Source organism: Dipodomys spectabilis, unplaced genomic scaffold (genome assembly GCF_019054845.1).
Source record: "Dipodomys spectabilis isolate Male_0828 unplaced genomic scaffold, ASM1905484v1 ptg000030l, whole genome shotgun sequence".
In the NCBI taxonomy this organism is placed as follows: domain Eukaryota; kingdom Metazoa; phylum Chordata; class Mammalia; order Rodentia; family Heteromyidae; genus Dipodomys; species Dipodomys spectabilis.
Window position 1 is genome coordinate 13,082,896 of NW_024870707.1, and position 23,458 is coordinate 13,106,353.

Sequence of the window (23,458 nt, forward strand, 5' to 3'; positions counted from 1 at the left end):
CCCGCTGTCCCCGGGCAGGCCATCTGTGCAGTTCAGATGGCTTTGTACACGCTGCCAGCTCCCGGCCGCCCACCCTGCTGGCATTCAGCTGCAACACGCGCAGACAGGCCCCAGGCTGCTGGTAAATGGCCCAGCTCTGCGGGGCTGGGCAGGGCAAGCCCAGGAGCCCCAGCCCCGGTGCCCGACCCCCCCCCCCGGTACCCGACCCCCCCCCAGGACGCCCAGGCCTCTCAGTGACCCAGTGGCTGCCGCTGGCAGCTCGGGGCTGGGTGCCACCTCCTCGTGAGGGGTCTCTCTCCCCCACTCAGGTCCCCAGGGGCTCTGCCCGCCCCAAGTGCCCACCGGGCGGTAGGAGGGGTTTGGCACTGCCTCAGTCTGGGGACGTGGCTGTATACCATCCCCGTGCCCACTAGTGGAGGACAAGCCCGGTGATGCCCAGAGCCAGGGGACAGGCAGGACTGTGGGGACGGCCGCCAGGATGGGCGCGTCACGTCCTACGGGCGCCGCTGCTGAGGCTGGGGACCCCACGGGAGCTGGGTGAGGGGTCACGCTGGCCGGGGCTGCCAGTATGGGGGCAGGGGCGGAGCCTCAGGGGAAGGATGTGGCGGACAGCGGGCGGCAGGTGGGCCCTGTGCTCTGGCCTGGGTGGGTGGACGGCGCCCGCTGCCAGCAGGCCCGGGCTGGAGGTGTACCAAAGCGCCCCATGCTCTCCTGGCGTGGGGGGACAGTCCTGCAGGGTCCCAGCATCTGTATTGCAGAGGGTCTGGGAGCAGTGTGGCCCCGGGCGAGGACCTGTGCCTCAGTGTCCCTCTATGCACGGAAGCTTGCGGCCAGGCACCGCCAGCCACAGCCCGCACGCGGGAGGTGACCCGAGCCACCGTGGGGGCGGGGAGGGGGCTGGCGTCCCTCAGCCCTGAGGATGGAGGAGGGACATGAGGACTCTGCGGGGGGTGGGGGGGGGCGCTCCGAGTCTGCCTCACTCAGCCAGTCTCCGGGTTCGGTCTCTGGGAGGAGAGACTTGGACTGGACTCCAGCCTCCCCTTCCTTCCCCGGTTCCAGGTTCCTGGACACTGGATGTCACTGGCTTGTCCCGGGCCTCCTCTGGGCCAGGCCTGGGTGGGGTTGGGATGCCATGTGAAGCCCACTTCCCAGGTGGATGGGGAGGGGGCAGGCTGAGCACCCCCCCCCCCCAAGGTAGGGCTCAAAGCAGCAGGTGGCTCTCCTCTGTCCCGGGGCTACTTGGCTGTGCGTTAGTGCCCAGGACAGGAGGGCAGGGACGTGGCCAGATGCCAGGTGTCAGCCCGATGTCAGCCCTGCTCCACCCTGCCAGAACCCAGGCTCTGGATCCTCCCTGCCCCCTCCTGTCCTTCCACAGCCGCCATGCGGGCTGTGAGACAGACACTACTGAGGGAAGAGACATGAAGCTGGGCGCCGGTGGCTCACACCTCTAATCCTAGCTACTCAGGAGGCTGAGATCTGAGGATCACAGTTCAAAGCCAGCCCAGATAGGCAAGTCCATGAGACTCTTTCCATTGAACCACCAGAAAACTGAAAGTGGCGCTGTGGCTCAAGTGGTAGAGCGCTAGCCTTGAGCTGAAGAGCTGAGGGACAGCGCCCAGGCCCAGAGTTCAGGCCCCACGACCAGACCCCCCCCCAAAAAAAAAAAAGAAAAGAAAAAGGAGGTGCGAGGGGTGACATTGTCCAAAAAGAAATGTACTCTTTACCTGACGTATGTAACTGTAACCTTTACAAAAACAATGCAAGTAAAAAAGGCAGTGCTGCCGGTGCTACTCAGGAAGCTGAGATCTGAGGATCGCGGTTCAGAGCCAGTCTGGGCAGGAAAGTCCATGAGACTCTTATCTCCACTGAACCATCAGAAAACCGGAAGGGGCACTGTGGTTAAAAGTGGTAAGGCACTGGGCTGGGAAGGTGGCTCAGTGGTAGAGCGCTTGCCTTGCATGCCTGAGGCCCTGGGTTTGATTCCTCAGCACCACATAAGCAAAAAGAAAAAAGCCGGAAGTGGCGCTGTGGCTCAAGTGGTAGAGCGCTAGCCTTGAGCTGAAGAGCTGAGGGACAGCGCCCAGGCCCAGAGTTCAAGCCACACGACCGGACCCAAAAAAAAAAGCGGTAAGACGCTAGCAAAAAAGCTCAGGACAGCATCTGGCCCAGAAGCTCACATCCCACGAGCCAAAAAAAGCTGAAAGTGGAACTGTGGCTCAAGTGGTAGAGTGCCAGCCTCAAGCCAAGAAAGACCGAGTGAAAGCACAAGGCCCAGCGTTCAAGCTGCAGTCCTGGCACAAAAGTAAGCGTTCTAATCAGCAAAGACCTTTTTTTTTGTTTTTCCAACTCAGCTGACACACAGACCCACGCACGTGTGCACACGTGTCCTGGGGGTGAAGGTGTGGATGAGGTCCAGGATGCTGAGGGCTGCTGTGTGTGACGTGGGGTGAGCTGGGAGGGTCCCCAAGGCCACCGAATGGTCACCCCCAGGGCTTGGACAAGCAGGCCTCATCCTGCCATCCTCCTCCCAGGCCCAGGCCTCCGGGACCCAGAGCCCCACACCTGATGTTTATGGAGAGACAGGAAGATCACGGGTTTGGGGGCCTGCGGGAAGTCTGCCCCCTGGGCCCCGGCAGGAATGTGCTGCGCTCCCTGAGCAGGGCTGCCGCCTTTGCACCGTTCTCCAAGATACACAAGCGCCCCAGAAAGCCCGCGGGGAGGGGGCCCCTTTTTTGTGCCAGTGTAGAGCAGCATTTGAAAGGGAACAAAAACCACACGAAAAAGGCTTGGGGGGTGGGGGGCGGGCGATTTTCCATTCATCAGTATTTTCCATCTGTTTTCTTTTTCTAGTAAACAAAGCATAGCCGGCTCTTTTAATTCTGCTTTCTTGCCGTCTGTCTTCTTTGACCGCCCGTGGAGGTAGCCAGGCCCCCGTGGAGGTAGCCAGGCCCCCGTGGAGGTAGCCAGGCCCGTCTGCCGCCAACTCAGGATCTTCAGGTTGGGCTGTGCAGCCTCATGCCCAGCTCAGGTGCTTTCTGTTTTATTTTGATGGTCCTGGGTTTTGAACTCAGGGCTCCCTAGGCAGGTGCTCGACCACTTCCACTACAACTCCAGGCCTTCAGTTGCTTTTAGTTATTTTTCTTTTTTTCTCGGCTGTGGGGCCTGAACTCTGGGCCTGGGTGCTGTCCCTCAGCTCTTCAGCTCAAGGCTAGCACTCTACCACTTGAGCCATAGCACCATTTGCAGCTTTTTCTGCTTATGTGGTACTGAAGAATCAAACCCAGGGCTTCATGCATGCGAGGCAAGCACTCTACCACTGAGCCATCCTCCCAGCCCTCCCAGGGCTTTGAGTTGGCTCTGGAAACTGATGGAATGTGTGGAGTCCCAAGGCCTCCAAGGAGTAGGCGGCCAGCCAGACCCCAGGCCTGGCTGCCAAGATCCCCAGGTGTTTCTCTGAGGGGGTCATGACCTGTGACCTGTGGCCTGGTGAGCTCACGTGCTGGTGCTCCAGCAGTCTGCACTCCCTCCCTACTTCTCGATTAGTGGGGAGGGGGTAAGGGTCCCGAGTCTGGTCCAAGAGGACTTGAAGGTCAGTTCTTCTGGCCACAACCAGTCCCAGAAGTTTCTTAGGAAACACAAAGGAAAAGCTGCTGCTCTTCTTCTGGGGACCCCAAGCGGGGAAGAGAGTCTGAGAGCTGTGTGTGGTGTGTGTGTCAAGGCTGCAGTGGAGAGAATCAGTTCCTGTTGACAGCTTCTGTTCTCCTGGATCCACCCATGCCTGAAAGCCATGCTTGGACTTGTTAGTTGCTAGAATCAACAAGGGCCTCCTCCATTGGATCTACCTTGACTTCAGTTCTGCTCTGTGAGGGTCAAGGGTGCCTGCCTGGTGGGGAAGTCAGTGGGTTAGGACACGGCTGGATGCAGAGGAGCGGGACTCACTCCAGAACTGGCCACGGGTGCCTGGCCCCAGATTCAGTTCTGCGGGAACAAGGATGCAGGTGTGGATGAGCCCAGGGCTAACGAAGCCACGAAATTGGTGGCTTGGAGCTGCAGACCTCCGTGATTAGACTGCGTCACCGTGGCCAAATACCTGCTTGGGGCGGGGCGGGAGAGGGGGTGGAGGGAGGGGAGAGGGGCAGGCAGAGATCTGTTCACCTCATGGAGGACAGGAAGTGCCTGAGCTCAGGTCCCGCCTTCAGAGTCAGCCCTAGGGAACCACATCCTTCCTCTAGGCCCCACCACTCAAAGTTTCCAGAATGTTCCTAAACAGCACCCCCTGCAGCGGGCCATGGTGAGGGGCCCCTCTGCTCTGCCACTGCTGCCGCCGCCATTCTTCCAGGTCTGTCCCTGGCCAGGCGCTGGGCGCCTTGCGAGGACTCTGGGCACATTGGCTCAGAGCTCCCCCTTCCCCGAATTCACCGGGCGGCATCCACAAGACCCTCCTTTTATTCCTTTATTTACTTGTGCTGTTGATACAGAGGCGGCGCACAGCGGGGTCACGGCTACCAGAGTCAGGCGAGGCCCTCCCCACGGGGGCGCACTGGCTCCCCAGCAACTCCCTGTGTGTGTGTGTGTGTGTGTGTGTGTGTGTGTGTGTGTAAGCCTGGACACTTATCTCATGCACCAAATATAGAGACATGGGGGATGGGGGCTGTGGAGATGGGGGCTGAGGGGAAGAGGGGCCCCAGGGAAAGGGGGTCGTGGGAAAGGGGGATGTGGGGAAGGGCAGAGAAAGCAGATGCATGACAAGAGCCTGGCACACTGCGCTGGGCACACTGCAGACGGGAGCTGGAGGTTTTGTGGACAGAGCTTGGACATCCGGTTAACTGAGGCTGACTGTCATGGCCGCCACCGTGGTGAGGACTCGGGTCACGCTGCCTGGCAGGCTGTCCATCCTGAGCTGGCCCTGTTGTCGCTCAGGGGTCCTTGTTATACAGATCCAGGCCTGTTCTTCCTTGGGTGATTGTAAAGGGACCGAGAGAGAACTCTACCCAACACTTTCCTCCTGCTTTTGGTCAACTCCTGGGCAGTTTCTAAGTACCTCTTATAGCTTAGTGCCATCAAAACTGGAGACCAGGGGTGTCCTGGCTTTTTAACAAAGGGGACTAGATGACCTGAGTACAGTAGTATGCACCTGTAGTCCCAGCTACTTGGGAGGCAGAGGCTGGAGAATTGCTTGAGCCCACAAGTTAAAGGCCAGCCTGGGTAACCTACTAAGGCCCACTCTTGAAACAAACAAACAAACAAACATAAAAGCCAAGTGCCAGTTTGTAATCCTAGCTACTCAGGAGGCTGAGATCTGAGGACTGAAGTTAGAAGCCAGCCTGGACAGTTAAGTCTGTGACACTCTTATCCAGTTAATCACCACCACCACCAACAAAAATCTGGAAGTGGCACTGTGGCTTAGGTGATGGAGTGCTAGCCTTGAGCAAAAAAGCTCAGAGACAGTGCCCAGGCCTTGAGTTCAAGCTTCAAGAACCAAATAAATAAATAAGCCGGGCGTCTGTGGCTCACGCCTGTAATCCTAGCTACTCAGGAGGCTGAGATCTGAGGATCGTGGTTCAAAGTCAGCCAGGCAGGAAAGTCCGTGAGACTCTTATCTCCAATAAACGACTCAGCAAACTGGAAGTGGCACTGTGACTCAAGTGGTAGAGCGCTAGCCTTGAGCTGAAGAGCTGAGGGACAGCGCCCAGGTCCGGAGTTCAGGCCCCATGACCAACTATAAATAAATAAATATCTGCTGGGCACCAGTGGCTCACCTGTAGTCCTAGCTCCTCAGGAGGCTGAGATCTGAGCATGGAGGCGAGACCACAGCCCATGCAGGAAAGTCTATAAAACTCTTATTTTTAATTAACCAGCAAACAAATTCTAGAAGTGGAGCTGTGGCTCAAGTGGTAGAGTGCCAGCCCTGGGACAGTGTCCCGGCTCTAGTATGGGCACCACAAGAATAAAATAAATAAAATCAACCTTTTTTGGGGGAAAAAAAAAGCTTCAAACAAGCCAACGCTGAAGGCCACGCTCAGCCTCTAGCCGGCTGGTCTGCTTCGCACAGAGCAGCGACACCCCTCCTCCCGCCTCGGGTCAGGGGCCTGCATGGGGGTGATTTGGGGGGGACTTTGGTGAGTAGGAAAGTGGCTCTAACACAGCTAGCAGCAAAGCTTTGAAGACTCCCCTCCCCCTGCACATCGTGAGCCAGCCGGGCCCCTGCGGGCGGGGCTCGAGGAACGTGCCTGGGCCTGGGGTGCCCAGGCGGCTGGCCCGGGCCTGTCCCCTCACAGGCTGTCACTGGTGGCCGTGGACGGCGGGTCCGTGTCGTCGGGCATGGGCTCCTCCCGCAGGGCGCGGGCCAGCACGGCCCCCAGGGACTCGCGTGGCCCGCGATGCTGTCGGCTGCCCACCACGAAGTAGATGAGCGGGTTGGCGCTGCTGCCCAGGGCGGAGGAGAGGCGGGACAGGCAGACCAGCAGCAGCGTGGGCTGCTCGGGCAGGCGCAGCCAGTACAGGAAGAACCAGTAGAGGCCGAGCGGCAGGGAGCACGCGAGGAACACCAGGACAGAGGCCAGGATGACCAGGTAGAGCCGCAGGGGCTGCCGGCGCCGGGGCGCGGGGCTCCACCGCACCCGCACGAACAGGACGGTGCTGGACACGATCATGAGGGGCGTGAAGCACCCCAGGATGAGGCCGCTCATGACCATGTCCACGGTGAAGCAGTGCTGCGCGTCAGGGTCCCAGAACCAGCTGCAGAAGAAGGAGGTCAGGGCGTTGGTGAGCAGGGCCAGCAACCAGAGCCCGGCACACACGCGGGCCGACAGGTGCTGGGGCCGGCGGCACTTGTACCAGACGGGGAAGAGGACCGACAGGCAGCGCTGGGTGCTGATGGCCGTGAGGAGGCTCAGGCCGGCGGTGTAGGCCAAGTACTTGGTTCTCTTGAGGACCTCGTAGGCCTGGTGCACCGGCTCCGCCCGGCCCAGGCTGCCCAGCGGCTGGGTCTCCAGAACCAGCAGAGCCGCCATGCACAGCAGGAAGAGGAGGTCGGCGGCCGCCAGGTTGAGCACGTACACGCAGAAGGGCGTCCTCCGTATGCGGAAGCCCAGCAGCCAGACCACCAGGCTGTTGCCCGCCATGCCACACACGCACACGGCCATGGTCAGCGAGCTCAGCGCCAGATAGCCCACGGTCACGCCATCCGGCCCCGGGGGCTCCCCGGCAGGCCGCGGGGCCGGGGTGCTGCTCACAGCACCACTCATCCCTAGGGAGAGAAAGGCAAAAAAAGGAGATTCGAGAAGTTTCCTGGACCATGGGAGACTTCTGGGGGCTTTTCTATTCTGAGTTGCATTTCTGTGTGTGTGTGTGTGTGTGTGTGTTATACTCAGGGCCTGGGTGCTGTCCCTGAGCCCTTATGCTCAAGGATGGCACTCTTCCACCTGAGCCACACCTCCACTCCTGGCTTTTTGTTAGTTAATTGGAGTTTCATGGGCTTTGCTGCCTGGGCTGGGTCCGAATCGCTGTTCCATGCAGGGCCTCCTGCCTCTTGGTGGGCATTCAGTGTTGGCACCGATGTTAATGTAGGAGCCCACTGTCCAGTTCCAGTCTTGGCAGCTGACTGGGTTTGGCTGCATGGAGCATGGACTACTGAGTTCAAACGTGGAGGCCGGGGGAGTGGGCGGGAGGCTGAGGCAGGTGACTACGCAGGTTTATTTGTACCACGTTTCTAGGTTGCCTGTTGACTCTTCTGGTTTTCTGTGTTGCTATCAAAGCACTAAATTCTTTCTTTTGTCTTCAAGCACAGCCCGTGTTCTTGCTGAACAAGAGCTCAGGCACACTTGACTTTCTCCTAATCATAGAAGAAAATGTGCGGAGCCAGATGCCTGCAGCTCCTGCCTGTCATCCCAGCCACTCAGGAGGCTGAGATCTGAGGATCACAGCTCAAAGCCAGCCCGAGCAGGAACATCCCAAAGCTTTTGTGCTCAAGGCTAGTGCTCTACCACTATGAGCCACGGTGCCATTTCTGGCTTTTCAGTAGTTAATTGGAGATAGGAGTTTCGTGGACTTTCCTGCCCGGGCTGGCTTTGAACCTCGATCCACAGATCTTAACTTCCCAAGTAGCCAGGATTACAGGTGTGAGTCACCTGTGCTCGGCCCAGGAGACTCTTCAATAAAGCACAAAAAAAAAAAAAAAAAAAAAACCCAGAAGTAGAGCTGTAGCCATGAGCCCTAGCTTTCAGTAGGAAAGCTCAGAGACATATCCCAGGCTCAGAGTTCAGAGTTCAGAGAAACAATGTGGCTAAAGATTTTCTATTAGATCTGCTACACGCTCCGTCTTTGGTATGATCTTACACCAAGATGAGAGAATTTGGCTGGGTTTCCTGGCTCCTACCTGGAATCCTAGATTCTCTGGAGGCAGAGCTAATCAGGAGGGCTCTGGTTGGAGGCCAGCCTAGGCAAAAAATTTGAAGGAGTCCCATCCTAACCAGCAGGTAGTGACCACCTGTCATCCTGGCTACCCAGGAAGTGTGGATGGGGGGCTGCTACAATCCAGGCTGGTCTGGACTCTTCATTACTTAAAAGTAACAGAGACAAAGCAAGCTGGGGTGTGGCTCAAGTGAGTGAGTCCCCATCCAAACCTGAGTTCAGAGAGAGGGGGGGAAATGAACGTTCCCACTTTTCCCAGAGTTTTGTCACAAATATGTGATGAGATTTGCCCCAAGCCTGTCTTCTGCTTTGAGACACATTGTCAGATTCTTGTCTCCTCGCAGGCCTGGGTATGTGGTCAATGTGCACTCAGACTTTCTGCAAATGCACATTTATTATTTGTCCTCACATTTGTAGATTAAACCATAATGCGGGTAGTTTCTTCTGTTTTCTGTGTTGGGTTTGGGCTGCTTCATTTAGAATGTTCTCGTTGCTGTTCATTATCCGTGTTTCTCTGGCTCTCCCGACTGGATTATGTGAGGGTTGTGCGCTTCGTGAAAGGGCCTGGGGAGCCCCTCTTTCCCCATCGCTCCGGAACAGCGTGTATCATGCAAGGATTATCTTTCTTTGAAGTTTTGGCAGAAGGCAAAACCATCTGGTAATTTCTCTGTGAGTGGGAGGGGATGTGCACTGTTCTAAAACAAAACTACAAATCCAGTTTATTGAATAGTTTAGGTCTACGAGCTTTTGTGTGTCTGTGTGTGGCACTGGGGTTTGAACTCGGGACCCTGCATTTGCCGCTCAGCCATCATGTGCTGCGGTGCCTATGGTGGTCCTGGAGGACAGGTCCCTGTGCCGGAGCCCTGACCTGAGTGGGAATTACTGGATGCAGATCCTCGCAGGTGTAATCGAGGATCTGAAGACCAGATTGTCCTGGATTGCTCATTGGTGGGATCTTTGTAAGAAGCCAGGTGCTGGTGGTTTACACCTGTAATCCTGAGGATTTCAGTGTGAAGCCAGCATGGGCAGGAAAGTCTGTGAGACTATCTCCAGTTAACCACCAAAAACTCAGAAGTGGAACTGTGGCTCAAGTGGCAGAGCACTCACCTTGAGCAGAAAAGGCTTGGGTGACACCCATGCCCTGAGTTCAGGCCCCAGGATCAATGCGCACGTACACGCACGCGCGCGCGTACACACACACACACACACACACACACACACACACACACACACTCAAACACTATTGCTATATGTGTATATCTGTCTGTCTGTCTGTCTATCTATCCTATCAAGGTAGCCTTGGCTTTCCTGGTCTCACTTCAATTGTTATCTTTTCCCTTAAAGTCACAGAAAGGGTGTGAGGCATCTCCTGGGATCTCATCCAGGGTCGCCAGCTCCCCGTGGTCCTCAGCCTGCTCCCCCAGGGCCCGGCTGGCCCCACCCTTGTCCCCGGTTTGTTCCAGCCCTGCCACAGCCACCAAGGTTGCAGGCACCCGAATCTGCATCCTACATTTTTTCCAGATGCCCAAAGCCTAGGTTTGATGTCCTCTTCCTCAGGAAACAAGGCTCTGAGAACTTGGGACACCTGCCCAGGTCACCTGGCTGCCCTGTCCCAGCAGGGCTGCCTCCCCTCCCCCTACTCCCCCCACCCACCCCCCGCCAGGCAGGCTCAGAGCACCTGCTGCGAACCACCGCACTCTCCTGTCCCCACCCAGACTGGAACCCAGGCCCCTCACCTGCCTGTGGCTGTGGCTTCCAGGAAGGGTGCCGGTCCCTCGGGGCTCTGGTCTCTCAAGACCTCAGGAGCTTCTCCTTGGCCCAGGTCCCAGCCACTCCTGCCCTGTTCTGGCTGGGGCCGGTCTGTGCGTCTCTCCACCAGACCAAGCTGCTCTCTGCTAGCTCACGATGCCCCCACTCCCCAGGAGCCCTGGGCCAGGGAACCCACCTCAGATCCCTCTGAGAAGTGCAAAGGACCTGAGGTATAAAGGCAGGAAGGGCACCGCCCGCCCTCTGCTGACCTGACTCAGAGGAGCTAATGGGCCTCCTGCTCCCTAACCAGGCCCCCAAGGGGCTGGGGCCAGCAGGGAGGAGCGGCAGGAGGACCACCCTCTTCCCGGACCGTGATGGTTATCTACCTCCCTTCCTGAAGGTGTCAGAGCATTAGCATTTGGAGTCGGGTGGGGCCATGTTGGAAAAGGGGGCTTGTGGGCTAGGAAAGCATATAATGGACACCCCATTACCCTGCGGGGGGAGGGGAAGAGATGCTTAGGCTAATGGACCGCCCAGACGCCGCTTTCTGCGGGCTAGGGAGGAAGGCGCCCTGGACCCCGAGTCTGGGACCTGATCTGCCATGGGTGGGCGCCATCTTGGATTCTGGCTACCACGAGCCTCCTTGCTATGCCGGCCCTGGCTGCAGCCCCCTGGGTGGGGCTGGGCGGGCCGCACACTTCCAGGGCTTGTTTCTGAGTTTGTCTTTTCAGGTGGGGGTGAAGGGGGTATGGGAACCCTATGGTGAACTAGGTTAGAGAGGGGTCACTACTTCGTGCTGGGAGCTGTGAGGGCCTTGGATCGCATCGCTCAGACTTGATGCGGATCCCCTGTGCTGCAGACCCTTGCCCTGCCTGGGAGAGAGGGTCTTGAAGGAGATAATCAAGTTCAAATGAAGTCAATAGAGGGCGCTCTAAGCGAATATCACCATTGGCCTGCCACGAAGAGAACTTGAGGATGCAGGCAAGCATGGACCACCCACAAGAGGGCTGTCACGCAGGGGAAGGCACACCTTCAAGCGCAGATCACCACCCTGGCGTCCCTGCATCTTCTAGACTTCAAGACTAAGAAAGTAAGTGGTATGCAATGCTCATGCCTGTCTTCCTTGGGAAGCCCAGAGTGTGTGTGTGTGTGGGGGGGTGGGGTTGGAATCATAGTTCCAGGGCAAGCTGTGACAGAAGTTAGTGAGACTCCATCTCAAAAGAGGGATGCTGTGCCTGCTAGTACACGCATGTCACCCCGGCTGCGTCAGGCAGCAAACTAGGTAGATGAGGTCCAGGGCTGTATAGCCAGGCAAAAATCCAGACTCTGTTTCCAAATAATGGAAAGCTGGGCGCTGGTGGCTCACGCCTGTCATCCTAGCTACTCAGGAGGTTCAGGTCTGAGGCTTGCAGTTTGAAGCCAGCCTGGGCAGGAAAGTCCGTGAGACTCTTATCTCTAATTAACTACCAGCAAACTGGAAGTAACACTGTGGTACTTAGCCTTGAGCAAAAAAGCTCAGGGACAGTGCGCAGGCCCTGAGTTCAAGCCCTACAGCTGACAAAAAGGGCTGGAGGCATGGCTCAGCACCTGCATAGCAAGCCCTGAGTACCACCAAAGGAAAAAAGAGATTGTGGGAAAATATACCACTGGTCAGTGGGGGGCTGGGGGGAGGCAGGCCTGGAGGTCCTGGGCATGGGTGGTCTGTAGAGAGCAGATTGCCGTGAATGCTGGTTATTTCTCTCCTAGGGAGAAGTGAGCTGTTTTCTGTTATCGATAACACAACTGAAGTTTGGGGGAAGCATTTTAAACCCAACAGGTCTGGGAGAAGGGGGTGGTAGACCGTGAGGGGAAGGGGGGTGCCATTTGCCTAGTCTGCCGACCATGCTCAGTTACCAAGGGCAACCACGCCCCAGCTCCCATCACTCCAGGGGCGGGGGCCCCCAGCCTGGACAGCAAGCGTGATTGTCAGGAATTTTTCTGGAAGTGATCAGGTCAGGACAGGCCCTTCGGTATTGGCTGTTTGTAGACAGCCAGGGGCTGTTGGCTACCTGAGGTGCAGCTCAGTCACGAAGAAGAAATGTAATTCAGTCAGGTGCTGGTGGCTCATGCTTGTAATCCCAGCTACTCAGGAAGCTCAGATCTGAGCGTCCAGGTTTGAAGTCAGCCCGGGCAGGAAGGTCTGTGAGACTCTTATCTCCAGGTAGCAGAGCTGAAAGTGAGCCGAACTGTGGCTCATGAACTAGAGCACCAGCCTTGAGTGAAAAAAGCTCAGGGACAGTGTCCAGGTCCTGAGTTCAAGCCCCAGGACTGAAACAAATGAACAAAAAAGAGTAAATGTAACACAGACAGAGGAGAGATGAGAAACAGTAAAAAGAGCAACGGAAGAGCTCAGAGAACACCGTGTGTCTGAAGCCAGAATCACTTCTGGAAGTTTCTGGGTGTGTGAGTACACACCCTACCCCAATGGATGAAAACAGGGTCTCTGTTTCCTGTCACCCCGAGTCCTGGCCGGAGTGGGGTGCAGATTGCTGGGCTATGGTGGACAAAGGCCACAGTGATGGCCAGGTGGCCGGAGAAACTTCTGGAATGGGAATGCAATCCTCCTGTGAATTGATCGCTGATCACAGGGACATCCCTACACACTTGTCCCAAATCACAGGGCTGTCTGGGAAATGGGCGCATTTTATTGCATGTCAATTAGATTCATTACAAAAACTGAAGACAAAACCTGCCCAGAGCAGGTGAGCCCTCTCTCAGATGGAAACTTCGCCCTGTAGTCTGACTCATCCAGCTAGCTGAGTTTTCCATGAGTTTGAATTTTATAAAATGTGCCCGGCTGTTTCTCTGTCCACCAACTTTCCGGGGGCCCTGGCTCCAGGCTTCACACTGGCTGGGTCTTGGTGGCTTTGAACCAGGAAGCTCTGGGCACTGTGTACCTGGCAAAGCCGACCCATCTCTGAGCACCCTCTTCCTGATGAGACCACAGTTCCTGGAAAGGAGGAACGGGCTCCGCTGAGGATTCTCAGGCAAGCAGTACAAATGCAGAAAGAGCCTGAGACCCCCGACAGGAGTTGCCTGCAAGCCATGGCTGGCAGGGTGTCTGGGAAGTCCGGCTGACAGCATAGCAGGGAAGATGGGAGATGGGAAGACAGTGATTAATTGGACACGAGTCTCATGGATTTTCCTGCTTGGCTGGCTTCAAACCGTGATCCTCAGATCTCAGCCTCCGGAGTAGCTAGGACTACAGGCCTGAGCCACTGGCACCCAGCTTCCTTCTAGCTTATTTTTGTAGAGGCTGTGGGTGGGAGGAAGTAGGAAAAACCTAGAGGGCTGCCCTGACCAGCACCCCCCTTTCCCTCCTCCCCTGCTCTGTGTCACGTGCCAGCAGAAAGTTAGAACCGTCGGGCAGCTCCTTAACAGGCGTTAAAATGTCCACTTCCGGACTGTGGCATCTGACCGTCGAGTGGGTGTCCTGGAGGACGGCCTCACTCTGGGGCTCCAGAGTAGAAATCTGGGACGCTTGGGGGTCCCCCCAGCTTCCTGCCTCTACCCAAGGCCTAGAAAGGAGGCCCGGAAGGCCTGGGGACCCAGCGGTGCGGTACAGCCCTCCACCCCTGCAGCTCCAGACACAACACCGAGGGAGGGAGGAGGAGGGGACGCCTGCAGCCTCTGCCCGAGCCGTCCTCCAAGGTCTCCCCTCCCTCAGGAAGCGGGGGAGGTGAGGCTCTGCACCCTGGTCTGACTGCAGTGATGTGGGCCTTCGAGGGGTCCAGAGCCCGGATTCGGGGGATACTTTTAGCCCCAGTCCAGGCATGTCCGCTGTGTCCTGCTGTAAGGTTGGAGACCGCCACACTGACGCCTTGTCTATGGTTCTGAGCAGCACTGGGGAGTGGCAGGGTGAAGGCCAGGTTCCCAGCACTGGGCGCGGGGCGTGTGGGGACACCGATGATCTCCTCTGAGCCCCAGCGCGGTCCCTCACCCCAGGTCCCCTCCGCCCTGCCGCAGTGGGCGGCGATGGTTGGAAGCCAGCTAGAAGCCAGCCTCACACTGTCATCCCAACTACTCAGGAGGCTGCTAGCTCCTCAGATCGCTCTGAGGATCAGGGCTCAAATCCAAGACTCTTTTCTCTCCAGTTAATCAGCAAAAAGGCCGAAATGGAGCTGTGGTTCAAGTGGTAGTGTGCCAGCCTTGAGTGGAAAAAAAAAAAAACCAATTAAGGGAGACCACCTAGGCCTGAGTTCAAACCCTAGTACCAGAATAGAGAGAGAGAGAGAGAGAGAGAGAGAGAGATGAAGGCCAAATGGTATGTGAGGCCAGCTTGGGGGGGCACATTAGGGCCGTGGTTTTAGAGGGGTGTCAGCTCCCCGCGGAAGGGGCTGCAGTGTGCCGGGCTGCCCCCCGGGGTGAGGCGGCGTAGGCTCAGGTGCGGCTACCCTGGCCCCGACCGCTCCCGCTCTCACGGAGGAGGGCTCAGCTTCCTGGCAGGCCACCTCCCTGGGGCTCTATGTGGGGTCCTGGGGTGTGCAGGTTCCCCCAGGGACTCTCCCCAGGTGGCCTGGGGTGGAGCAGAGGCAGGAGGGGGCCTGGCTGGGAAAGCTCCTGGCCTAGGATGGGACAAGGAGAGGAGGCCAGGCCAGGGAGGCCAGCTGAGGCTGGGCAATCGTAGCCGCTGAGGCCACTGCTTCAGGGGGTCCCGCAGGGACCCTGCATCCCTTGGAGGGTTCCCCAGGGAGCTGGGACCCTGGTGTGAGACGCTGGCCTCAGCCCACCGAAGCCAGGAGGGCAGGGAGGCCGCCGTGGATGTCGAAGCCCGCGGAGGAGTCTCCGGAGGGGAAGAGAGGGGCGGGAGGGATGGGCAAGGAAGGGCTGCCCCTCCTGGGCATTAGCTGCCCTCGGCACCCTTTTAGGGACCCCCAGAGAGGACAGGTAGCATTAGGCCTGCCTGGCTGCAGGATATAAAATGTTTATTGATATACATTTTATGGTCTTAAAAAAAAAATCTTCCTTTGGCTATGCAGCCAGTGTGCTTATTGATGGGCGCCGTGGGGCCAGGCCGTGGGGGAGGAGGGAAGACACATCCGGCCCACCGGGGTGGCGCCGGAGCCCGGGGGCTCCATCCAGAAGCTGCCAGCACAGTCAGTAGGGTCTAGAGGACCCAGGGCACTCAGGGGGCTGCCCGGGGCTGGCCGTGCACAGAGTCAGGACAAGCAGCTCCTGGCCCAGGCCCCCAGTCTCCAGGGGTCCACCAGGCCCAGACTCCCTCCTACCACAGCCACCGAACGAGCCACTGAGGGGACAGGGGCTGGTGTGCACAGCATAGCTACAAAACAAGCTAACGGAGCCCCGGAGGGACGTACTCGGTGAGAGCGCTCCCTGCTGGTGGGGCTGATACCATTGCTGGCCCGCTGGGGGGAGCTGGCTGGGTCACTGTCCCGAGGCCCCGAGGGAAGGGCCAGAAGGTGAGATACAGCTCGGGACTACCTTCTCTTCTTGACTCACCAACCGCGGGGCCGGGGGGGGGGACCCCAGTGCTCTGGGAGGGGTCAAGTGAGGTGGGGAGGCTCAGGCCCCCAAGGTCTGTTTGCAGGTGGCCGCTCCACCTCTTGTCCATCCCCAGAGCCTCTCCTGGGCAGGAGGGCTGCTTCTCCCTTGGCAAGGCGTCCGTGGAGGCCCCGGGGCCAGCTCCCCGGCCTGGCCGGGCCCCAGTGCTGGCCTCTCAGGAGGCGTTCCCGGAGGGACACTGCATCTCCATGGTGACGGTGTTGGGGGTGCTGCCCGCGGCCTCCCCTGGCTCGGCCCCGTCCCGCAGGGCCCGCTGGAAGACCACCCGGAGGGGCTCCCACAGGCGCTGAGACTTGTCCCTCCCGGCCAGGAAGTAGACGATGGGCTTGGCGCTGCTGTTGATGCAGATGCACAGGTCGGTGACGTACTCGGGGAAGGGCGCAGGGATGTGGAACACCCAGAAGAGGAACCAGTCGATCCCCAAGTAGATGGAAGACACCAGGAAGATGGACACCAGGGCCAGGACCACGTGATTGAGCTTGGCGGAGCGCTGGCGCCGCCGTGCCCAGCACTCCACGTGCAGGATGAGGGCCAGGCAGGGGAGCACCATGAGCGGGCAGAACAGGAGGAAGAGGAGCACACCCAGGGAGATGTCCGTGTGTCTGCAGGCCCTCCCGGAGACCTCCCGGCCCAGGAACACGCAGAAGTAGCTGTGGATGGCCGTGGCCAGCATGGACAGCAGCCAGAGCAGGGCGCACACCACGGCCGAGAGGCGCCTGGGCCGCCGGCGCCAGTACCAGGCGGGGAAGATGACCGACACGCAGCGCTCCGTGCTGACGGCCGGCAGGAGGCTCACGCTGGCCAGGAACGTGCAGAGCCCCAGGATCCGGGAGACGCCGCGGATGTAGTCAGCGAAGGGGCCCAGGAAGCCCCCCGTGTTGAGGAGCGAGAACACGGCCTTGCTGAAGAGGTAGGTGCCGTCTGCGCCCGCCAGGTGCAGGAAGTAGATGGAGAAGGGAGTCCTCTTGATGGAGAAGCCGAAGAACCACAGGACCAGCCCGTTGCCCACCAGGCCGCACAGGCAGAGCAGCAGGAAGATGTAGTTCATGACGGCAGGGGGCGGGAGCAGGGCGATCTGCTCGATGGTCAGGAAGCCTCGGCTGTAGAGCTCCGGGGCCTCGCTCACGCCAGGACACATCTGCGTGGGGTAAAGGGATGTGAGCACCCCGATCCCAGCCCTAGTCTCTCTCCCTCCCCCCCCCCCCCCCACACCATGTCCTATTAGCTACTCAGGGGCCAAGGATTAGAAGTCGCTGCCTCAGGATGAGAACCCAGCCCCCCAGTTCCGGCTGCAGCTCAGAACGGCATGCCCAGGGGGCTGTAGCCACCCAGGCTGCGATTGGGACAGTGCAGACATGTCCTTGTCACACGAGACAAGGAAGGATTACCAAACTGAGGGAGACCAGAGTCAGGACCGATAAAACACTGTGCTATGACCCCAGAGTCCATCCTGGGCCTGGACACAGACAGCGGACACGGTGGGGACAGTCCCCTGGAGGGAGCGTGGACGCGTGCAGGGCACCCGTGAGTGGACGGCAGGGACACACATTGTGTTTCCTGAGGGTGCAGGCTCCACACAGGCGGCAAAGGGACTTGGTGTCTGCACCCTATTTTCCAGTCATTCTGGGAAGTAAAGTCCAGCTATTAAAAGATCTCTAGAGAGAGAGAGTCTACGTGGTGAGATGCTCAGATCTAATGTTTGTGGTTCAAAACCAGCCCAGGGAGGAAAGTCTGTGTGACTCTTCACTAAACTACCAGAAAGCTGGGAGTGGAGCTGTGGTTCAAGTGGTAGAGCACTAGCCTTGAGCAAAAGAAGCTCAGGGACAGTGCCAAGCCCTGAGTTCGAGTCCCAAGATGCACGCGCGCACGCACACACACACACACTGCTTCTAAAGAAATAAATAACTTGTAAGACAAATTTGTAAAAATAACGAATCCTGCCCCATAGTGGATGAGATGGATTAGAGAAGGCTGTGGGGGTGTGAGAAGGGGCCATGCGGGTGCATACAAGCCTGAGGGAGCCCATGCTGGGATGGATTAGTGATGTCTGCAGCGGTGTAGGGAGGAGTTGCAGTGATCAGGGTGCTTTGTTGCTAGGAATAGGAGGTGGATCCCTACAGAGAGAGCATGTTCATCAAATGACCAGAGAACTAGGGACAGAGGTGGCTGGTCTCTGTCAGGACAGAGATGCCTTTTGGGGTGCTGGATTGTGAGAAAGTCCAGAAAACCCTAGAGGGGAGAGAGGCTTGGGATGGGGCTGTCTATCAAGCAGAAGGAGGCGTTTTGATATTTAACAGCGGTCTGGTTTAGAGGGTTGCCGCCTACTGGGCTGATGTGTGAGTGGGTGAAGCTGGGCCAGGTGCCGAACACCACTGAGAGCAGGAACAGTGGCCAGGCCACGGGTGCCCACCCGAGCTGGCAGGTAGCGGCCTCTGCTGCAGCTGGTGGCACTGGGTGGGTCCTGAGGATGGAGAAGGGCTCCTCCCCACTCCCCAGAGAACTCAAGACTGCCACGAGAAAGATCCTGATCTTCTCAATCTACCATTTAAAAAACATAGAGCCGGCCAAACACGGCCCATTCACAGGCTGGGCTGTTCTCAGGGCTGTTTTTGACCTCTTGTTCCCCGTGGCAAAGGCCCTCCTCCCCACACCCCTGCAGACATCACTAATCCATCCCAGCATTCTCTCCTCCTCTCCCCCCCTTCCTGGGCCATTCCACTCTGGTGGCTCAGGGCTCTGCAACAAAACAAACAGGAGTGTGCTAAAAGCAGAATACTTTCTGTCATTCCTTGGTAGAAAGCTGGGTCCTAAGAAATTGTTTTGTCTTGACTGCCCCCAACAAAGGGGAGGATCTTCTGGCCTGCTTTGGGTCAAAGCCAATGAGCAAATGGAAACTGGAGGTGCTCGCTAACATTTGGGGAGGACCCAGGAGGTCTTGCAGAGGGGGGGCTTGCTCGCCACCTGTCATCCTACAAATACTCAGCAGCTAACATCTAAGTATCTCTGTCCACCCAAATCTGGCTGCTTAGCTTGCTCTCTGCTTCCTGATCTTGAAGCCACCAGCTACAGCAGGCCTGGGAAGCTCTGCCCAGTGGAGACAGCCTGAGGCTCTGTAAGACCCTGCCCAAGGACTAGCTCAGCCTCTGGGAGGGAACTGGCTTGCGGGGGCTGGACACAGCAGGGCAGAGTAGCCAGGGCTTCTTGTGTCTCTCCCAGGCTGGAAAAAGTCTGCAATCTCGGCCGGCCTCGGGTGAGTCACCGGGATCCAGCTGCCATTCCCAGCCGTGCACTGCCTTGGAAAACACCCGCCCCCTCCCGGAGCCCTGAGCATGCTGGAGACCTCTGGAGAAACCCCTTGAAGGGCTGGCACTCAGCCATCATTCCACAGTGGTCCCTATGGGATGGAGGGAAAGGACCAGCAGAGCCGTGGGCACAGGGGTGGGGGTGGGCAGGAGTCAGTTACTATCCTGACCCATGCCTCAGTTTCCTCCAGGGCAGAAGATAAATTGGAGATAAATTCCTTCCAACTTAAGCATCCTGCCCAGGACTTGCAAGGAAATTCCAGACTTTTTGAAGGGCTCAGAGATGGAAAGCTGTCCATCCGTCCGTCTGTCTGTCTATCCTCAAAGAGGACTAGTGCCTGCTAAATCTCAGCTACTGCACCCTGGCCTGGGTGAGATGGAGCATGAGACCTCAGGGCTACCACGCCAGCGAGTGTCTCAGGGTTTGGGGGCAGGGCCTGGTGACAATTGCCCATCTCTGCGGGGAAGGGATGAGATGAAGGAGGGTAAAAGGTAACCCAGTGGGAAGAGACTTGCAGAGTGCTTAGTGCCTGTGTTTATCTTACTGAGGGCTCAGGGCCCTGCAGGCCCCAGCAAGAAGGCCAGGCTGCAGGGTCCGGAGCCGGCTCCCAGTCCTCTGCGGCCTGGGGGTGTATGTGTGGGGATCTGAAAGACTGGATGTGGGGAAGGGATGCTGGGTGGGCCCTGCCTTTTCCACCCAAGCCTTCCAGCAGCCCACACCCTGCTCTGCCCTGGCACTTGCCTTGTTCCTGTCAGGATGAGTCTCCCAGGAACAGTTTCCAGCCATTTCCAACTCCCGATCACAGCTCACCAGCCTGGAAGAATCCCAGAGAGATGTGGAGTGAAGGCAGCAGGGGCGTCCCCTCCTTAGAGCCCCTCCGTCTCCCATACCCCTTCCCAGGCCCCCAGAGTTTCCAGAGGCTCTCTCCTGGTGGGTGGGACCTGGAGATGGGCATCCACATTGTGGCACAGCCTTTCTTGTCTGTGGGCCCCATAGTCAGACTCTCTGGTCCCCTGGGGTCCACTGCCTCTCTCTGGGGTGGGGGGAGGGAGGAGGAAGCCCTCCCCTTTCCCTTGTCACTTAGCTGGCAAGGCATCAGGAACCAGATTGTTTCTGGTACAGGCACCTGGGTGTTTGGACAGTGGGACCCCAGTGATCACTCTGAAAAAGGGGGAGGCAGATTATCAAGGCAGGACTTCCTGGAGGAGGTGGCCCTTGGCTGGGCCTTGGGTTTGTAACCTGCTCAGGCATCGGATCTCCACCCCGCGCCCCACCAGGTGCCTGGCCCAGGCTGAAGGCCCTGCCACCTCCCACCTGAGCCCTTCACCCATCCCATTGGGCAGCGGGCCACCCCGCCAGGACTGGCCTGCCTGGCCGGCCACCCTCGGTCTCCTGGGACTGACCCTTGCCCTTCAAGCCGAGTTCCGCCCCTGCAAGCCAGCACCTCTCCCTCCCACTGAGAGGTGGGGAAACTGAGGCTGCGCAGGCCGCCGCACCCCCCCCCCCCCTCTTCCCCCAGCGCGCTCCGCTCACTCCCCAGAAATTCCTTCCCGGGCTCCGCCCCGCCGTGGCCCCGCCCACCGCCCTCTCCCGGCCCCGCCCACCTCCTCCCCGAGGGCGGGGCCGAGGCGTCGGCGCCCATCATTGGCGAGAAAGGCTGTCCATCCGCGCGCGAGCCCGCCCCCTGCTCAACCCAAGGCCTCCCGCGCCGGGGGGAGGGGAGGGCGCTCCGGAGGCTCCGCCGCGGGTCGCGGGGTCGCGGGGCGCGGGTGGGGTGCTGCTCCTGGCCCCCGTCCCGCCGCGGGTCCCTCCGGGCGTCCCGGGCCCCGCATTCGGGGCCCCTCGTGCCCGGCCTGCGCAGGGGGGGCGGGGAGCAGAGCGGGGTGCCAGCGGGGTGCCGCGCGTGAGAACCGGGGTGCCACCGGCCTCCGGTGCCAGGCCGGCCGCTGCCCCCGCTGCGCCCGCCCGCGCCGCAGCCCTGCCTGGCCCGGCTCAGAACCCCCCCCCTTGCTCCCACTCTTCTTGCAAGACGCCCCATTTCCCTGTGACTCTAATACTCCCCCCTTTCTTGGAAGCCCTTCCAAGGGAGACCCACCACCTCCCAGGGACTAGCGAGAGCCTCACCCGGTCACTCCCCTGCCCCAGGCTGGACCCCCCTGCCCGCCCCCTGCAGTCCACACATGCGGGCAGGAGGGGGGCAGCTGGGGGCCAGGCGGGGGGGGGGGGGGGCGGGGGGGGGCGGGCGCCCCTCTGTGACAGATCGGATGTGTCCCTGTACCCCGGGACCTGAGCACAGAGGGAGCCAATTGGACCCCAGATGGGCCACATTGAAGACATGTGTGCATGTGTGCGTGCGTGTGTGCATGTGTGTGCTTGCGTGTGTGCATATGTGCATGTGTGTGCGTGCATGCGTGCACATGTGCGTGTGTTTGCGTGTGTACACGTGTGCATGCGTGTGTGTCTGTGTGTGTGTGTGTGTGTCTATCTCGTGCTGGGCCACGGCAGAGCCGGCTTCCACCAGAGCTGACCCCTCTGCACCGGATGGCATGGTCACCTGTCTGCTTTCCCACTGTCACCCACCCCTCTCCTCCCCAGACCCCGAGAGCCATGGCCACAGAGAGCAAGCCTGGGTTTCCCCCAAGACCTGAACCGCTGCACACAGCTCAAGAGAGTCTTTTCCGGGGTGAGCCAGACCTGGCAGGACCCTCATTTGAGGACAGCGCCAGGCACCGCTGGCTGAGAAGTGGCGCCCAGCTGCCCAGTCTCCCGAGGCTTCCCGTGCCCGGCCGGGGGCTGTGCCTGGCCCAGGTCTCGGCCTTCATGGAAGACTGTGTGTGCAAGCATAGGGGCGCTTGGGGTGCTGCCCTCTGGGGTGTCCTCCTAGCAAGCTTGCCTGTGAAGTGGGGGGAAGAGTAGGGGAGCCCCCTCCCAGGAGGACAGAGCAGGGCTGCCTTGGGGCTGGGGGCAGGGAGGCTGCTGGTGGGGGGGGGGAGGAAATCAATGCTATACAGAAGGGGAGGTCTGGGAAGTTGAGAGTGACAGAAAGCTCTTTCCATGGGCTGCGGGCTCCATGCAGGGGAAGGTGGGGTTCCTAGGAGCTGCCCGCCCCTTTCCTCAATGCCCTCCTCAGGATTTTTTCCTGCCTGGCCTTCACCACTGTGCCCCTGGTCCCTGTTCCCAACCCCCTGCCTCCCCTCCCTCAGACCCTGGGCCCCAGCGTGCTACCTGCACTGTCCTGCTCTGCTGAGCCTTCCCTGGGTGCAGATTCTTCTCCGGCTCCCAGCCGCCGACCCTGGGGGCGAGGGTGGGGCGCACAGTCCAGCCGAGCACTGAGCACCGAGCAGAGCCCGAGCCTCAGAGCCTCAGCCGTGGCAAACGCAGCTCAGGGTGAGGTGAGGACCAGCCCTCGCCAGTTTGAGAAGCAGAACCCGCCCCAAACCCAATTCCAGGCCCGGCAGGAGGAGGGGGGGGGAGTGGAGGGGAGGGCAGGAGGAGGGGCTGAGCTGCGATGAGGCTTCGGGAAGGAATGCCCCACGCAGGAGCCCCCCCACAGCCCCACTGGGAGCTCATCTCTCCGCCTGCTGACGTCACGCTTGGCCCGAGCACTGTGGCCCGAGTCCAGTGGTTCATCTCCCTTGCATCCTGAGGCTCCACCAGCCTGCCTGGTAGAGGAAACTCTGGGCCATCCACTTGCTAACTGGCGCCTTTGGGCTGTTCCTGGTGGGATTTGGGGGGGACCAGAAAGTGGGGGAGGGGCACTCTTGTTTCCATGGACCGATGGACAGGCATAGAGCATGGGGGAACTGGGGCTGAAGACCACAGGAGGATGGTGACGAGCTGGCAGAGGCAGCCCACCCAGGGGGCACCCACCCTCTCCATCCCCCGCCTCGAAATCCACCCAGGGCCCCCGGGGGCTTCTGGAAGCAGGAATCCCCTTCCCAGGCCCTAATAGCAATCAGATGGCTGTGGAAAGTCACAGCGCTCGCTCGCTCGCGGTCCGGTCGGCGGAGCAGGGAAGTTGGCGGCCGTGGTGCCTGGTGCGTGCGCTGGGCTGCCGATGACTCAGCCTGCCCCAGCGAGGGGGTCCTGGAACACTTTAGCGGCTAGGGCACAGAGCCCAAGCTTGGGTGGGGATGGGGGGGAGGTGGCCATGAGGGCGCGGTGCTGGAAAAAGCTCCCCCTGCCCCAAGCCAACTTTCTCATGGCCTCAGAAGCCTGCGGGAATCCTCTGCTTTCCCTGGAGGGGCAAATGGAGCCGGGACTGGGGATCTGTGCCTCCCAGGCGGTGGGCCCAGCGCAGACGCAGAGCTTGGCAGCTGCGCCTGTCCCGGCATCACCGCCCCCTGCCCAGGGGCGGCCCACCCTCTCGGTCCCTGCAGAGCCGAGAGCAGGGGGCGGAGGTGGGTTTTTGAAGGCCCAGCTCAGGGAGCGT

At 59.6% G+C, this 23,458-nt stretch overlaps 2 protein-coding genes across 2 annotated transcripts; both read right to left on the reverse strand.

Moving 5' to 3' along the window:
- Window positions 1-6,272: 6,272 nt before the first annotated feature.
- On the reverse strand, window positions 6,273-9,917 carry Mrgprd (MAS related GPR family member D). The gene is made up of 2 exons (XM_042675962.1): window positions 9,761-9,917; window positions 6,273-7,249 (listed from the first exon to the last, which is right to left on the reverse strand). The coding sequence occupies exons 1-2, from the start codon at window positions 9,915-9,917 to the stop codon at window positions 6,273-6,275; spliced, it is 1,134 nt and encodes a 377-aa protein (XP_042531896.1).
- A 5,186-nt stretch (window positions 9,918-15,103) lies between these two features.
- Window positions 15,104-22,377, reverse strand: Mrgprf (MAS related GPR family member F). Its single transcript, XM_042676276.1, has 3 exons — window positions 22,252-22,377; window positions 19,768-19,840; window positions 15,104-16,861 (listed from the first exon to the last, which is right to left on the reverse strand). The coding sequence occupies exons 2-3, from the start codon at window positions 19,810-19,812 to the stop codon at window positions 15,878-15,880; spliced, it is 1,029 nt and encodes a 342-aa protein (XP_042532210.1). The 5' UTR covers window positions 19,813-19,840; window positions 22,252-22,377; the 3' UTR covers window positions 15,104-15,877.
- Window positions 22,378-23,458: the final 1,081 nt, after the last annotated feature.

What these genes read in the sequence shown, in the direction of transcription:
- Mrgprd (XM_042675962.1), bottom strand. Translation starts at nt 9,917, where the DNA reads ATGCAGATTCGGGTGCCTGCAACCTTGGTGGCTGTGGCAGGGCTGGAA. An exon ending in AGATGCCTCACACCCTTTCT is followed by an intron (nt 7,250 to 9,760) that starts GTGACTTTAAGG and finishes TTCTCTCCCTAG; the next exon opens with GGATGAGTGGTGCTGTGAGC.
- Mrgprf (XM_042676276.1), bottom strand. Translation starts at nt 19,812, where the DNA reads ATGGCTGGAAACTGTTCCTGGGAGACTCATCCTGACAGGAACAAG. An exon ending in CTCATCCTGACAGGAACAAG is followed by an intron (nt 16,862 to 19,767) that starts GCAAGTGCCAGG and finishes TACCCCACGCAG; the next exon opens with ATGTGTCCTGGCGTGAGCGA.